Source organism: Salvelinus fontinalis, chromosome 22, assembly GCF_029448725.1.
Source record: "Salvelinus fontinalis isolate EN_2023a chromosome 22, ASM2944872v1, whole genome shotgun sequence".
Classification (NCBI taxonomy): Eukaryota; Metazoa; Chordata; class Actinopteri; order Salmoniformes; family Salmonidae; genus Salvelinus; species Salvelinus fontinalis.
In genome coordinates, this window is record NC_074686.1 from 39573920 (window position 1) to 39588214 (window position 14295).

The 14295-nt window shown below is 48.0% G+C and overlaps 1 protein-coding gene across 1 annotated transcript in view; it reads left to right on the forward strand.

Annotated features, from left to right (window-relative positions):
* The window catches only part of LOC129820309 (FH1/FH2 domain-containing protein 3-like), a gene marked incomplete at its 5' end in the record, with an annotated part of 105923 nt that overhangs the window by 49695 nt on the left and 41933 nt on the right, over positions 1-14295 (forward strand). The window contains 3 exon segments of the mRNA XM_055877378.1: positions 2558-2890; positions 3358-4088; positions 12712-12852. Of these exon segments, the coding sequence (XP_055733353.1) occupies positions 2558-2890; positions 3358-4088; positions 12712-12852 (1205 nt within the window).

Consider the following 14295-nt stretch of genomic DNA (forward strand, 5'->3'; position numbering starts at 1 on the left):
GCGTGTCTGAATGTCTTCTCAGTATGTCTGAATGTCTTCTCAGTGTGTCTGAATGTCTTCTCAGTGTGTCTGAATGTCTTCTCAGCGTGTCTGAATGTCTTCTCAGTGTGTCTGAATGTCTTCTCAGTGTGTTTGAATGTCTTCTCAGTGTGTCTGAATGTCTTCTCAGCGTGTCTGAATGTCTTCTCAGTGTGTCTGAATGTCTTCTCAGTATGTCTGAATGTCTTCTCAGTGTGTCTGAATGTCTTCTCAGTGTGTCTGAATGTCTTCTCAGCGTGTCTGAATGTCTTCTCAGTATGTCTGAATGTCTTCTCAGTGTGTCTGAATGTCTTCTCAGTGTGTCTGAATGTCTTCTCAGCGTGTCTGAATGTCTTCTCAGTGTGTCTGAATGTCTTCTCAGTGTGTTTGAATGTCTTCTCAGTATGTTTGAATGTCTTCTCAGCGTGTCTGAATGTCTTCTCAGTATGTTTGAATGTCTTCTCAGCGTGTTTGAATGTCTTCTCAGTGTGTCTGAATGTCTTCTCAGTGTGTCTGAATGTCTTCTCAGTGTGTCTGAATGTCTTCTCAGTGTGTCTGAATGTCTTCTCAGCGTGTTTGAATGTCTTCTCAGTGTGTCTGAATGTCTTCTCAGCGTGTCTGAATGTCTTCTCAGTATGTCTGAATGTCTTCTCAGTGTGTCTGAATGTCTTCTCAGCGTGTCTGAATGTCTTCTCAGTGTGTCTGAATGTCTTCTCAGCGTGTCTGAATGTCTTCTCAGTGTGTCTGAATGTCTTCTCAGTGTGTTTGAATGTCTTCTCAGTATGTTTGAATGTCTTCTCAGCGTGTCTGAATGTCTTCTCAGTATGTTTGAATGTCTTCTCAGCGTGTTTGAATGTCTTCTCAGTATGTCTGAATGTCTTCTCAGTATGTCTGAATGTCTTCTCAGTATGTCTGAATGTCTTCTCAGTATGTCTGAATGTCTTCTCAGTGTGTCTGAATGTCTTCTCTGTGTGTCTGAATGTCTTCTCAGCATGTCTGAATGTCTTCTCAGTGTGTCTGAATGTCTTCTCAGTGTGTCTGAATGTCTTCTCAGCGTGTTTGAATGTCTTCTCAGTGTGTCTGAATGTCTTCTCAGTGTGTCTGAATGTCTTCTCAGTGTGTCTGAATGTCTTCTCAGTGTGTCTGAATGTCTTCTCAGTGTGTTTGAATGTCTTCTCAGTATGTTTGAATGTCTTCTCAGCGTGTCTGAATGTCTTCTCAGTATGTTTGAATGTCTTCTCAGCGTGTTTGAATGTCTTCTCAGTGTGTCTGAATGTCTTCTCAGTGTGTCTGAATGTCTTCTCAGTGTGTCTGAATGTCTTCTCAGTGTGTCTGAATGTCTTCTCAGCGTGTTTGAATGTCTTCTCAGTGTGTCTGAATGTCTTCTCAGCGTGTCTGAATGTCTTCTCAGTATGTCTGAATGTCTTCTCAGTGTGTCTGAATGTCTTCTCAGCGTGTCTGAATGTCTTCTCAGTGTGTCTGAATGTCTTCTCAGCGTGTCTGAATGTCTTCTCAGTGTGTCTGAATGTCTTCTCAGTGTGTTTGAATGTCTTCTCAGTATGTTTGAATGTCTTCTCAGCGTGTCTGAATGTCTTCTCAGTATGTTTGAATGTCTTCTCAGCGTGTTTGAATGTCTTCTCAGTATGTCTGAATGTCTTCTCAGTATGTCTGAATGTCTTCTCAGTATGTCTGAATGTCTTCTCAGTATGTCTGAATGTCTTCTCAGTGTGTCTGAATGTCTTCTCTGTGTGTCTGAATGTCTTCTCAGTATGTCTGAATGTCTTCTCAGTATGTCTGAATGTCTTCTCAGTGTGTCTGAATGTCTTCTCAGTGTGTCTGAATGTCTTCTCAGTATGTCTGAATGTCTTCTCAGTGTGTCTGAATGTCTTCTCTGTGTGTCTGAATGTCTTCTCAGTATGTCTGAATGTCTTCTCAGTATGTCTGAATGTCTTCTCAGTGTGTCTGAATGTCTTCTCAGTGTGTCTGAATGTCTTCTCAGTGTGTCTGAATGTCTTCTCAGTGTGTCTGAATGTCTTCTCAGTGTGTCTGAATGTCTTCTCAGTGTGTCTGAGAGAGAGAGAGAGGAAGTGGGTGCTAAGGTCAGATGGTTGTCGAATGCTCTTTTTGAAAGTGTGATGGAGGGGGAGCTTGTTTTCTCTCTGAGTGAGGCCCCCGGTCTCCAGACATGAACACAAGTACTGTGTCTTTAATAGACCAGTGTGTAAAGGGCCCCACTCAGAAATACTGTTATTGCAGCCTTGGGTTGGCTACATCACTGTATGTACTGTTGTGTGTGTGTGTATGTATGTATGTGTGTGTGTGTGTGTGTGTGTGTGTGTGTGTGTGTGTGTGTGTGTGTGTGTGTGTGTGTGTGTGTGTGTGTGTGTGTGTGTGTGTGTGTGTGTGTGCGCGAGCGTGTGCGCGAGCGTGTGTGTGTGTGTGTGTGTGTGTGTGTGTGTGTGTGCGAGAGAGAGAAAATGTGTGTTTTTGTGTTAACTTGAATTTCTAACCTGTAGTTCTCTCCTCTGCTGTGGAACAGATCTACTGAAGCCAGAGGACTTCACTGCCTGTCTAGAAGAGAAGGAGGCAGAAGAGGAGGAAGAGGAAAGAGAAGAGCAGGAAATAGAGGAAGTAAAGGAAGAAACAAAAGCAGGGACGGAGGGAGAAGAAGAGGAGGTGCGAGAGGAGGAAGAGGTTTTAACATCGCCGGAGAAGGAAGAGGAGAGGGAGGACGGGGAGGAGGACAGTGGGATTCTGAGCGACAAGGAACGACAGAATGAAGAAGTGAACGAGAAAGACAACTGCTCGGCCTCCAGTATCTCCTCTGCCAGCAGTACCCTGGAGAGAGAGGAGAGGGGGAGCAATGAGAACGGTGAGAGAGAGAGGAGAGAGAGAGAGAGAGAGAGAGAGAGAGAGAGAGAGAGAGAGAGAGGAGAGGGGGAGCAATGAGAATGGTGAGAGAGAGAGAGAGAGAGGAGAGGGGGAGCAATGAGAATGGTGAGAGAGAGGAGAGAGAGAGAGAGAGAGAGAGAGAGAGAGTGAGAGAGAGAGAGTGAGAGAGAGAGAGAGAGAGAGAGAGAGAGAGAGAGAGAGGGAGAGAGAGAGAGAGAGAGAGAGAGAGAGGGAGGGAGAGAGGGAGGGAGAGAGGGAGGGAGGGAGGGAGAGAGGGAGGGAGGGAGGGAGGGAGGGAGGGAGGGAGGGAGGGAGGGTCCGATTAATCACTTCAATAATATACTCCATTCAGAATCCATTGCCAATCACTGAGACGTAGTCACACTATTTAATATCAAATGTGAATATCAGTAATGTCACACTCCTGTGTCCCGTCTCTCCGTGCAGGTCCGTGGACCCAGAGTGTTAAGGAGGTGGATGTGAATGAACAGTGCAGCAAAATCCTCAACAGCAAACGCTTCATGCTAGACATGCTCTACTCCCAGAACAAGGAGCCCTGCGAGGAGGAGGAGGACGAAGAGGAGGATGAGGAGGAGGAGAGGGGGAAGGAGAAAGGAGGGGGGGGGGAGGCCAACCAGGAAGCCGTCCGACCGTCTGACGAGGGAGAAGAGAGCACCCGGAAAACCGACCTCCCGGAAAAAAAGGAATCTCACTCGAACGTCAGAGTGTTCGCTGAACGTTTCGGGGATCTAGTAAAGGGACTGGGCTCGCCTCCCATCCCCCTCAACGAGGCCGCCGTTGTAGAACAAGAGAAGCCCCGTCCACTTCCCCCTAAGAAGGAGTCAGATACCATCTGGGACCAGCTCCTGGCCAGTCCCAGGGAGCTGCGCATCGGAGACATCGACTTCACAGACCTGAAAGAGGAAGACGATAAAAACATTCTGGATGCCGGTCTGATGGAGGGTTCAGACTCCCTGTGTCCCCCTCCTCCCCCACCCCCTAACCCTTACCTCCCGTACTGCCCCCCACCTCTGTTGGGATGTCCGCCACCACCCCCAATGCCAGGGATGAGAAGCATGCCACCTCCGCCCCCATTCTGCTCCGCGGCCCCCGTCCCTTCAACTCCTTCAGAACCGGTCCAGAAGAGTAGGAAGACGATCAGATTGTTCTGGAGTGAGGTCAGTATTTCTACTCGACTGTTTTACAGAAACCAGTGGCCTAAAAGAGGTTCAACATGGAGCTATTTGTCGAAACATCAACAAATAAAAAGTTCACTTTTATTTCAATCCACTTTTATTTGGGGTTCAAGTTTAAACTGAGTGGACAAAACATTGTGAACACCTGCTCTTTACACTGAGTGGACAAAACATTATGAACACCTGCTCTTTACACTGAGTGGACAAAACATTAGGAACACCTGCTCTTCACACTGAGTGGACAAAACATTAGGAACACCTGCTCTTTACACTGAGTGGACAAAACATTATGAACACCTGCTCTTCACACTGAGTGGACAAAACATTAGGAACACCTGCTCTTTACACTGAGTGGACAAAACATTACGAACACCTGCTCTTTACACTGAGTGGACAAAACATTAGGAACACCTGCTCTTTACACTGAGTGGACAAAACATTACGAACACCTGCTCTTTACACTGAGTGGACAAAACATTATGAACACCTGCTCTTTCCATGACATGCACTGACCAGGTGAATCCAGGTGAAAGCTATGTTCCCATATTGATGTCAATTGTTAAATCCACTTCAATCAGTTTAGATGAAGAAGAGGAGACAGGTTGAAGAAGGATTTTTAAGCCTTTAGACAATTGAGACATGGATTGTGTATATGTGTGTCATTCAGAGGGTGAATGGACAAGACAACATGTGTAAGTGCCTTTGAACAGGGTATGGTAGTAGGTGCCAGGCGCACCTGTTTGTGTCAAGAACTGGAACGCTGCTGGGTTTTTCACGCTCAACAGTTTCCCGTGTGTATCAAGAATAGTCCACCACCCAAAGGACATCCAGCCAACTTGACAACACTGTGGGAAGCATTGGAGTCAACATGAGCCTCCCAGCATCCCTGTGGAATGCTTTTGACACCTTGTGGAGTCCATGCCCCGACAAATTGAGGGTGTAGAGTCCATGCCCCGAGGAATTCAGTCTGTAGAGTCCATGCCCCGAGGAACTGAGTCTGTAGAGTCCATGCCCCGAGGAACTGAGTCTGTAGAGTCCATGCCCTGAGGAACTGAGTCTGTAGAGTCCATGCCCCGAGGAATTGAGTCTGTAGAGTCCATGCCCCGACGAACTGAGTCTGTAGAGTCCATGCCCCGACGAACTGAGTCTGTAGAGTCCATGCCCCGACGAATTGAGTCTGTAGAGTCCATGCCCCGACGAATTGAGGCTGTAGAGTCCATGCCCCGACGAACTGAGTCTGTAGAGTCCATGCCCCGACGAACTGAGACTGTAGAGTCCATGCCCCGACGAACTGAGTCTGTAGAGTCCATGCCCCGAGGAACTGAGACTGTAGAGTCCATGCCCCGAGGAACTGAGTCTGTAGAGTCCATGCCCCGAGGAACTGAGTCTGTAGAGTCCATGCCCCGAGGAACTGAGTCTGTAGAGTCCATGCCCCGACGAACTGAGTCTGTAGAGTCCATGCCCCGACGAACTGAGTCTGTAGAGTCCATGCCCCGAGGAACTGAGTCTGTAGAGTCCGTGCCCCGAGGAACTGAGGCTGTAGAGTCCATTTCCCGACGAACTGAGTCTGTAGAGTCCATGCCCCGAGGAACTGAGTCTGTAGAGTCCATGCCCCGACGAACTGAGTCTGTAGAGTCCATGCCCAGACGAATTGAGTCTGTAGAGTCCATGCCCCGACGAACTGAGTCTGTAGCGTCCATGCCCCGACGAATTGAGTCTGTAGAGTCCATGCCCCGAGGAACTGAGGCTGTAGAGTCCATGCCCCGAGGAACTGAGTCTGTAGAGTCCATTTCCCAAGGAACTGAGTCTGTAGAGTCCATTTCCCGAGGAACTGAGTCTGTAGAGTCCATGCCCTGACGAACTGAGTCTGTAGAGTCCATGCCCCGAGGAACTGAGTCTGTAGAGTCCATGCCCCGACGAACTGAGTCTGTAGAGTCCATGCCCAGACGAATTGAGTCTGTAGAGTCCATGCCCCGACGAACTGAGTCTGTAGAGTCCATGCCCCGACGAATTGAGTCTGTAGAGTCCATGCCCCGAGGAACTGAGGCTGTAGAGTCCATGCCCCGAGGAACTGAGTCTGTAGAGTCCATTTCCCGAGGAACTGAGTCTGTAGAGTCCATGCCCTGACGAATTGAGTCTGTAGAGTCCATGCCCCGAGGAACTGAGTCTGTAGAGTCCATGCCCCGACGAATTGAGGCTGTAGAGTCCATGCCTCGACGAACTGAGTCTGTAGAGTCCATTCCCGACGAACTGAGTCTGTAGAGTCCATGCCCCGAGGAACTGAGTCTGTAGAGTCCATGCCCCGAGGAACTGAGGCTGTAGAGTCCATGCCCCGACGAATTGAGTCTGTAGAGTCCATGCCCCGAGGAACTGAGTCTGTAGAGTCCATGCCCCGAGGAACTGAGTCTGTAGAGTCCATGCCCCGAGGAACTGAGGCTGTAGAGTCCATGCCCCGACGAACTGAGTCTGTAGAGTCCATGCCTCGACGAATTGAGGCTGTAGAGTCCATGCCTCGACGAACTGAGTCTGTAGAGTCCATTCCCGACGAACTGAGTCTGTAGAGTCCATGCCCCGAGGAACTGAGTCTGTAGAGTCCATGCCCGAGGAACTGAGTCTGTAGAGTCCATGCCCCGACGAATTGAGTCTGTAGACTCCATGCCCCGACGAACTGAGGCTGTAGAGTCCATGCCCCGAGGAACTGAGTCTGTAGAGTCCATTTCCCAAGGAACTGAGTCTGTAGAGTCCATGCCCCGAGGAACTGAGTCTGTAGAGTCCATTTCCCGAGGAACTGAGTCTGTAGAGTCCATGCCCCGAGGAACTGAGTCTGTAGAGTCCATGCCCCGACGAACTGAGTCTGTAGAGTCCATGCCTCGACGAATTGAGGCTGTAGAGTCCATGCCTCGACGAACTCAGTCTGTAGAGTCCATTCCCGACGAACTGAGTCTGTAGAGTCCATGCCCCGAGGAACTGAGTCTGTAGAGTCCATGCCCGAGGAACTGAGTCTTTAGAGTCCATGCCCCGACGAATTGAGTCTGTATAGTCCATGACCCGACGAATTGAGTCTGTAGAGTCCATGCCCCGAGGAACTGAGGCTGTAGAGTCCATGCCCCGAGGAACTGAGTCTGTAGAGTCCATTTCCCAAGGAACTGAGTCTGTAGAGTCCATGCCCCGAGGAACTGAGTCTGTAGAGTCCATTTCCCGAGGAACTGAGTCTGTAGAGTCCATGCCCTGACGAATTGAGTCTGTAGAGTCCATGCCCCGAGGAACTGAGTCTGTAGAGTCCATGCCCTGACGAATTGAGTCTGTAGAGTCCATGCCCCGAGGAACTGAGTCTGTAGAGTCCATGCCCCGACGAACTGAGTCTGTAGAGTCCATGCCTCGACGAATTGAGGCTGTAGAGTCCATGCCCTGACGAATTGAATCTGTAGAGTCCATTCCCGACGAACTGAGTCTGTAGAGTCCATGCCCTGAGGAACTGAGTCTGTAGAGTCCATGCCCCGAGGAACTGAGGCTTTAGAGTCCATGCCCCGAGGAACTGAGTCTGTAGAGTCCATTCCCGAGGAACTGAGGCTGTAGAGTCCATGCCCCGAGGAACTGAGTCTGTAGAGTCCATTTCCCGAGGAACTGAGGCTGTAGAGTCCATTCCCCGACGAACTGAGTCTGTAGAGTCCATGCCTCGACGAATTGAGTCTGTAGAGTCCATGCCTCGACGAACTGAGTCTGTAGAGTCCATTCCCGACGAACTGAGTCTGTAGAGTCCATGCCCCGAGGAACTGAGTCTGTAGAGTCCATGCCCGAGGAACTGAGTCTTTAGATTCCATGCCCCGACGAATTGAGTCTCTATAGTCCATGACCTGACGAATTGAGTCTGTAGAGTCCATGCCCCGAGGAACTGAGGCTGTAGAGTCCATGCCCCGAGGAACTGAGTCTGTAGAGTCCATGCCCCGAGGAACTGAGGCTGTAGAGTCCATGCCCCGACGAACTGAGTCTGTAGAGTCCATGCCTCGACGAATTGAGGCTGTAGAGTCCATGCCTCGACGAACTGAGTCTGTAGAGTCCATTCCCGACGAACTGAGTCTGTAGAGTCCATGCCCCGAGGAACTGAGTCTGTAGAGTCCATGCCCGAGGAACTGAGTCTGTAGAGTCCATGCCCCGACGAATTGAGTCTGTATAGTCCATGACCCGACGAATTGAGTCTGTAGAGTCCATGCCCCGAGGAACTGAGGCTGTAGAGTCCATGCCCCGAGGGTCTGAGTCTGTAGAGTCCATTTCCCAAGGAACTGAGTCTGTAGAGTCCATGCCCCGAGGAACTGAGTCTGTAGAGTCCATTTCCCGAGGAACTGAGTCTGTAGAGTCCATGCCCTGACGAATTGAGTCTGTAGAGTCCATGCCCCGAGGAACTGAGTCTGTAGAGTCCATGCCCTGACGAATTGAGTCTGTAGAGTCCATGCCCCGAGGAACTGAGTCTGTAGAGTCCATGCCCTGACGAATTGAGTCTGTAGAGTCCATGCCCCGAGGAACTGAGTCTGTAGAGTCCATGCCCCGAGGAACTGAGTCTGTAGAGTCCATGCCCCGACGAATTGAGTCTGTAGAGTCCATGCCCCGAGGAACTGAGTCTGTAGAGTCCATGCCCCGACAAACTGAAGCTGTAGAGTCCATGCCCCGAGGAACTGAGGCTGTAGAGTCCATGCCCCGAGGAACTGAGGCTGTAGAGTCCATGCCCCGAGGAACTGAGACTGTAGAGTCCATGCCCCGACGAACTGAGGCTGTAGAGTCCATGCCCCGACGAATTGAGTCTGTAGAGTCCATGCCCCGACAAACTGAGTCTGTAGAGTCCATGCCCCGACAAACTGAGGCTGTAGACTCCATGCCCCGAGGAACTGAGGCTGTAGAGTCCATGCCCCGACGAACTGAGGCTGTAGACTCCATGCCCCGAGGAACTGAGGCTGTAGAGTCCGTGCCCCGACGAACTGAGGCTGTAGAGTCCATTCCTCGACGAACTGAGTCTGTAGAGTCCGTGCCCCGAGGAACTGAGTCTGTAGAGTCCATGCCCCGAGGAACTGAGTCTGTAGAGTCCATGCCCCGAGGAACTGAGACTGTAGAGTCCATGCCCCGACGAACTGAGTATGTAGAGTCCATGCCCCGAGGAACTGAGGCTTTAGAGTCCATGCCCCGACGAACTGAGGCTTTAGAGTCCATGCCCCGAGGAACTGAGGCTTTAGAGTCCATGCCCCGACGAACTGAGTATGTAGAGTCCATGCCCCGAGGAACTGAGGCTTTAGAGTCCATGCCCCGACAAACTGAGTCTGTAGAGTCCATTTCCCGAGGAACTGAGTCTGTTCTGAGGGTGTAACTCAATATTAGGGAGGTGTTTCCAATGTTTGCAGTGTAAATCATAATAAAATAAATCACCTTTCATGATTAAATCCATTGATTTAATTGGCTGTGATCTAATGTAGAACCTGTGGTTTGTTCTCTTCGGGGATAAACTTATACAGCGGGATTGAATGGAGACTTGACCTGAAAAAGGTCATGCAACCATAACACCTTCTTGTATCTGTGTTTTAATCATGTGTAGTTAGCAAAATGATGCTTTGCTGCCAACGCTTGATAAATGATCATTTACCGAACACTATCCATTCAAATATCCATTCATCTATTGGTTGTGGTTGTGTTCCAGGTCATTATCTATTGGTTTTGGTTGTGTTCCAGGTCATTAATATATTGGTTGTGGTTGTGTTCCAGGTCATTAATCTAGTGGTTGTGGTTGTGTTCCAGGTCATTAATCTATTGGTTGTGGTTGTGTTCCAGGTCATTCATCTATTGGTTGTGGTTGTGTTCCAGGTCATTATCTATTGGTTTTGGTTGTGTTCCAGGTCATTAATATATTGGTTGTGGTTGTGTTCCAGGTCATTAATCTAGTGGTTGTGGTTGTGTTCCAGGTCATTAATCTATTGGTTGTGGTTGTGTTCCAGGTCATTCATCTATTGGTTGTGGTTGTGTTCCAGGTCATTAATCTAGTGGTTGTGGTTGTGTTCCAGGTCATTAATCTATTGGTTGTGGTTGTGTTCCAGGTCATTCATCTATTGGTTGTGGTTGTGTTCCAGGTCATTATCTATTGGTTTTGGTTGTGTTCCAGGTCATTAATATATTGGTTGTGGTTGTGTTCCCGGTCATTAATCTAGTGGTTGTGGTTTTGTTCCAGGTCATTAATCTATTGGTTGTGGTTGTGTTCCAGGTCATTAATCTAATGGTTGTGGTTGTGTTCCAGGTCATTATCTATTGGTTGTGGTTGTGTTCCAGGTCATTAATATATTGGTTGTGGTTGTGTTCCAGGTCATTCATCTATTGGTTGTGGTTGTGTTCCAGGTCATTATCTATTGGTTGTGGTTGTGTTCCAGGTCATTAATCTAGTGGTTGTGGTTGTGTTCCAGGTCATGAATCTATTGCTCGTGTTTATAAGAATATTTGGAAGATGAATACACAATGCAGAGACAGAGTGTAACAACCTTAGGCGTAGTGGGTGCGGAGTCAGGTGCAGGAGGCGGAAAGTACTGAATAGCTCTTTAATTAGCACCGGGCAAAATAGTACATACAACGAAACTGAGCGTCATAAAACAAAATGCCCGAAACAAGAAACAAACCCAGATTGCTCTACCACACATAAAAAGTGGGAATAAACAATCCCGCTCGAAGAGCAGGCGACCGATTTAAATAGCCAAACTTAAAGTCTAAACGAGAAACAGGTGAAACAAATCAGACCAAACCAACAGACAAGGGAAAAAGGGATCGGTGGCAGCTAGTAGGCCGGTGACGACGACCGCCGAGCACCACCCGAACAGGAAGGGGAGGAGTCGTGACACAGAGGACTAAAAGTCAATAGAGTAATAACAATCAATGGAAAAAGTGTTTTTTCTGTAATAGGGGATTAATGCAGAGACATGGGAGGAATGTGTCTGTATATTGGGTCTGAAATAGGGTACTTGTTATTTGGCCATTGGCACAGTTTTATTGCAAGGAATTGTTATTGGTCAACCACAGGCTGGGTTATAAACTACATCCTGTCCCTTTGTTCACTGGAGAGAACCACAGGAGAGGATCACTGAGGGAGCATCACTGAGGACAGGGGAGAATGAACATCTACCTACCCCATGATTTGTCCTCTTTGAATAAACCTTTTTTTCTCCACCTGATTTGCTTTGGGGTCTGTGTTATTGAAGAATAACATCAACTGCTAACATGTTCCAGGTCCCTAATCTAGTGGTTGTGTTCCAGGTCATTATCTATTGGTTGTGGTTGTGTTCCAGGTCCTTAATCTAGTGGTTGTGTTCCAGGTCCCTAATCTAGTGGTTGTGTTCCAGGTCCTTATCTATTGGTTGTGGTTGTGTTCCAGGTCCCTAATCTAGTGGTTGTGTTCCAGGTCATTATCTATTGGTTGTGGTTGTGTTCCAGGTCATTATCTATTGGTTGTGGTTGTGTTCCAGGTCCCTAATCTAGTGGTTGTGGTTGTGTTCCAGGTCCCTAATCTAGTGGTTGTGTTCCAGGTCACTAATCTAGTGGTTGTGGTTGTGTTCCAGGTCATTATCTATTGGTTGTGGTTGTGTTCCAGGTCCCTAATCTAGTGGTTGTGTTCCAGGTCATTAATCTAGTGGTTGTGGTTGTGTTCCAGGTCATTAATCTATTGGTTTTGGTTGTGTTCCAGGTCATTCATCTATTGGTTGTGGTTGTGTTCCAGGTCAATAATATAGTGGTTGTGGTTGTGTTCCAGGTCATTAATATATTGTTCGTGGTTGTGTTCCAGGTCATTAATTTATTGTTAGTGGTTGTGTTCCAGGTCATTCATCTATTGGTTGTGGTTGTGTTCCAGGTCACTAATCTAGTGGTTGTGGTTGTGTTCCAGGTCATTAATCTTTTGGTTGTGTTCCAGGTCATTAATCTAGTGGTTTTGGTTGTGTTCCAGGTCATTAATATATTGGTTGTGGTTGTGTTCCAGGTCATGAATCTATTGTTCGTGGTTGTGTTCCAGGTCATTAATCTAATGGTTGTGGTTGTGTTCCAGGTCATGAATCTATTGTTCGTGGTTGTGTTCCAGGTCATTAATCTAATGGTTGTGGTTGTGTTCCAGGTCATTAATCTAATGGTTGTGGTTGTGTTCCAGGTCATTAATCTAATGGTTGTGGTTGTGTTCCAGGTCATTAATCTAATGGTTGTGGTTGTGTTCCAGGTCATTAATCTAATAGTTGTGGTTGTGTTCCAGGTCATTAATCTAATGGTTGTGGTTGTGTTCCAGGTCATTAATCTATTGGTTGTGTTCCAGGTCATTAATCTAGTGGTTGTGGTTGTGTTCCAGGTCATTAATCTAATGGTTGTGTTCCAGGTCATTAATTGAGTGGTTGTGTTCCAGGTCATTAATCTAGTGGTTGTGTTCCAGGTCATTAATATAGTGGTTGTGTTCCAGGTCATTAATCTAGTGGTTGTGTTCCAGGTCATTAATCTATTGGTTGTGTTCCAGGTCATTAATCTAATGGTTGTGGTTGTGTTCCAGGTCATTAATCTAATGGTTGTGGTTGTGTTCCAGGTCATTAATCGAGTGGTTGTGTTCCAGGTGCGTCCGTCAGACTACCAGTACATTAGCAGCAGGAGCAGTGGAGACTCTCTGTGGTTCAAACTGGAGCCGGTCAAGATAGACACGGCCAAACTAGAACACCTCTTCCAGACCAAGTCCAAGGAGATACCCGTCACCAAGGTAACCACACACACACATTGTCCAATAAAAAAATAAAAAATATACACCCTAACAAATATGTTAGACATCAAAACATCAAGACGGAACCGATCACTGCCAAGGTAAATGAGAATCCAATTATCCCTTTAAGGCCTTTGTCTACGTGTGTAGACAGATCCCCGTGGAAGGCTCCTTAAGACCCCTAACTTCCTGTAATAGGTAAGGTCTGGATAGGAGATGCTGGGGGCTGAACGTTTACACTCTGGCGCTTTGAACTATAGACGCCTCTCAAAACCACAACTGTTATTAAATCTGCTACCATTCAAATCACCTCTGGTGAAGGCTGGTGGCCCACACACACACACACACACTAAACACACAAAAACATGCACACACACACACACACACACACACACACACACACACACACACACACACACACACACACACACACACACACACACACACACACACACACACACAGTCTGGTGGGGGTTCACTCCTGTTAGGAAAAGGGGGTCAGTCGGAGAACCTGGTTGGAGAGCATTGTGGTATCAAACACTTCACTTGTATGTCTGTCAGGGGGACTGTTGTTGGAAATGTCTCTCACTTCACCTGAAACATCTCCTCTTGTGATGTAGTCAGGGTCTCATGAAAGTAAATGGGCACAAACCCGCCGTCGCTGGACCAGACAGGACTGGCAAAAAGTGCTCTTCACTGACGAGTCGCAGTTCTGTCTCACCAGGGGTGATGGTCGGATTCGCGTTTATCGTCAAAGGAATGAGCGTTACACCGAGGCCTGTACTCTGGAGCGGGATTGATTTGGAGGTGGAGGATCCGTCATGGTCTGGGGCGGTGTGTCAGAGCATCATCGGACTGAGCTTCTTGTCATTGCAGGCAATCTCAACGCTGTGCGTTACAGGGAAGACATCCTCCTCCCTCATGTGGTACCCTTCCTGCAGGCTCATCCTGACATGACCCTCCAGCACGACAATGCCACCAGCCATAATGCTCGTTCTGTGTGTGATTTCCTGTAAGACAGGAATGTCAGTGTTCTTCCATGGCCAGCGAAGAGCCCGGATCTCAATCCCATTGAGCACATCTGGGACCTGTTGTATCAAAGGGTGAGGGCTAGGGCCATTCCCCCCAGAAATGTCCGGGAACTTGCAGGTGCCTTGGTGAAAGAGTGGGGTAACATCTCACAGCAAGAACGGGCAAATCTGGTGCAGTCCATGAGGAGGAGATGCACTGCAGTACTTAATGCAGCTGGTGGCCACACCAGATGCTGACTGTTACTTTGGATTTTGACCCCCCCTTTGTTCAGGGACACATTATTCCATTTCAGTTAGTCAAATGTCTGTGGAACTTGTTCATTTTATATCTCAGTTGTTGAATCTTGTTATGGTCATACAAATATTTACACAACTGTTAAGTTTGCTGAAAATAAACACAGTTGACAGTGAG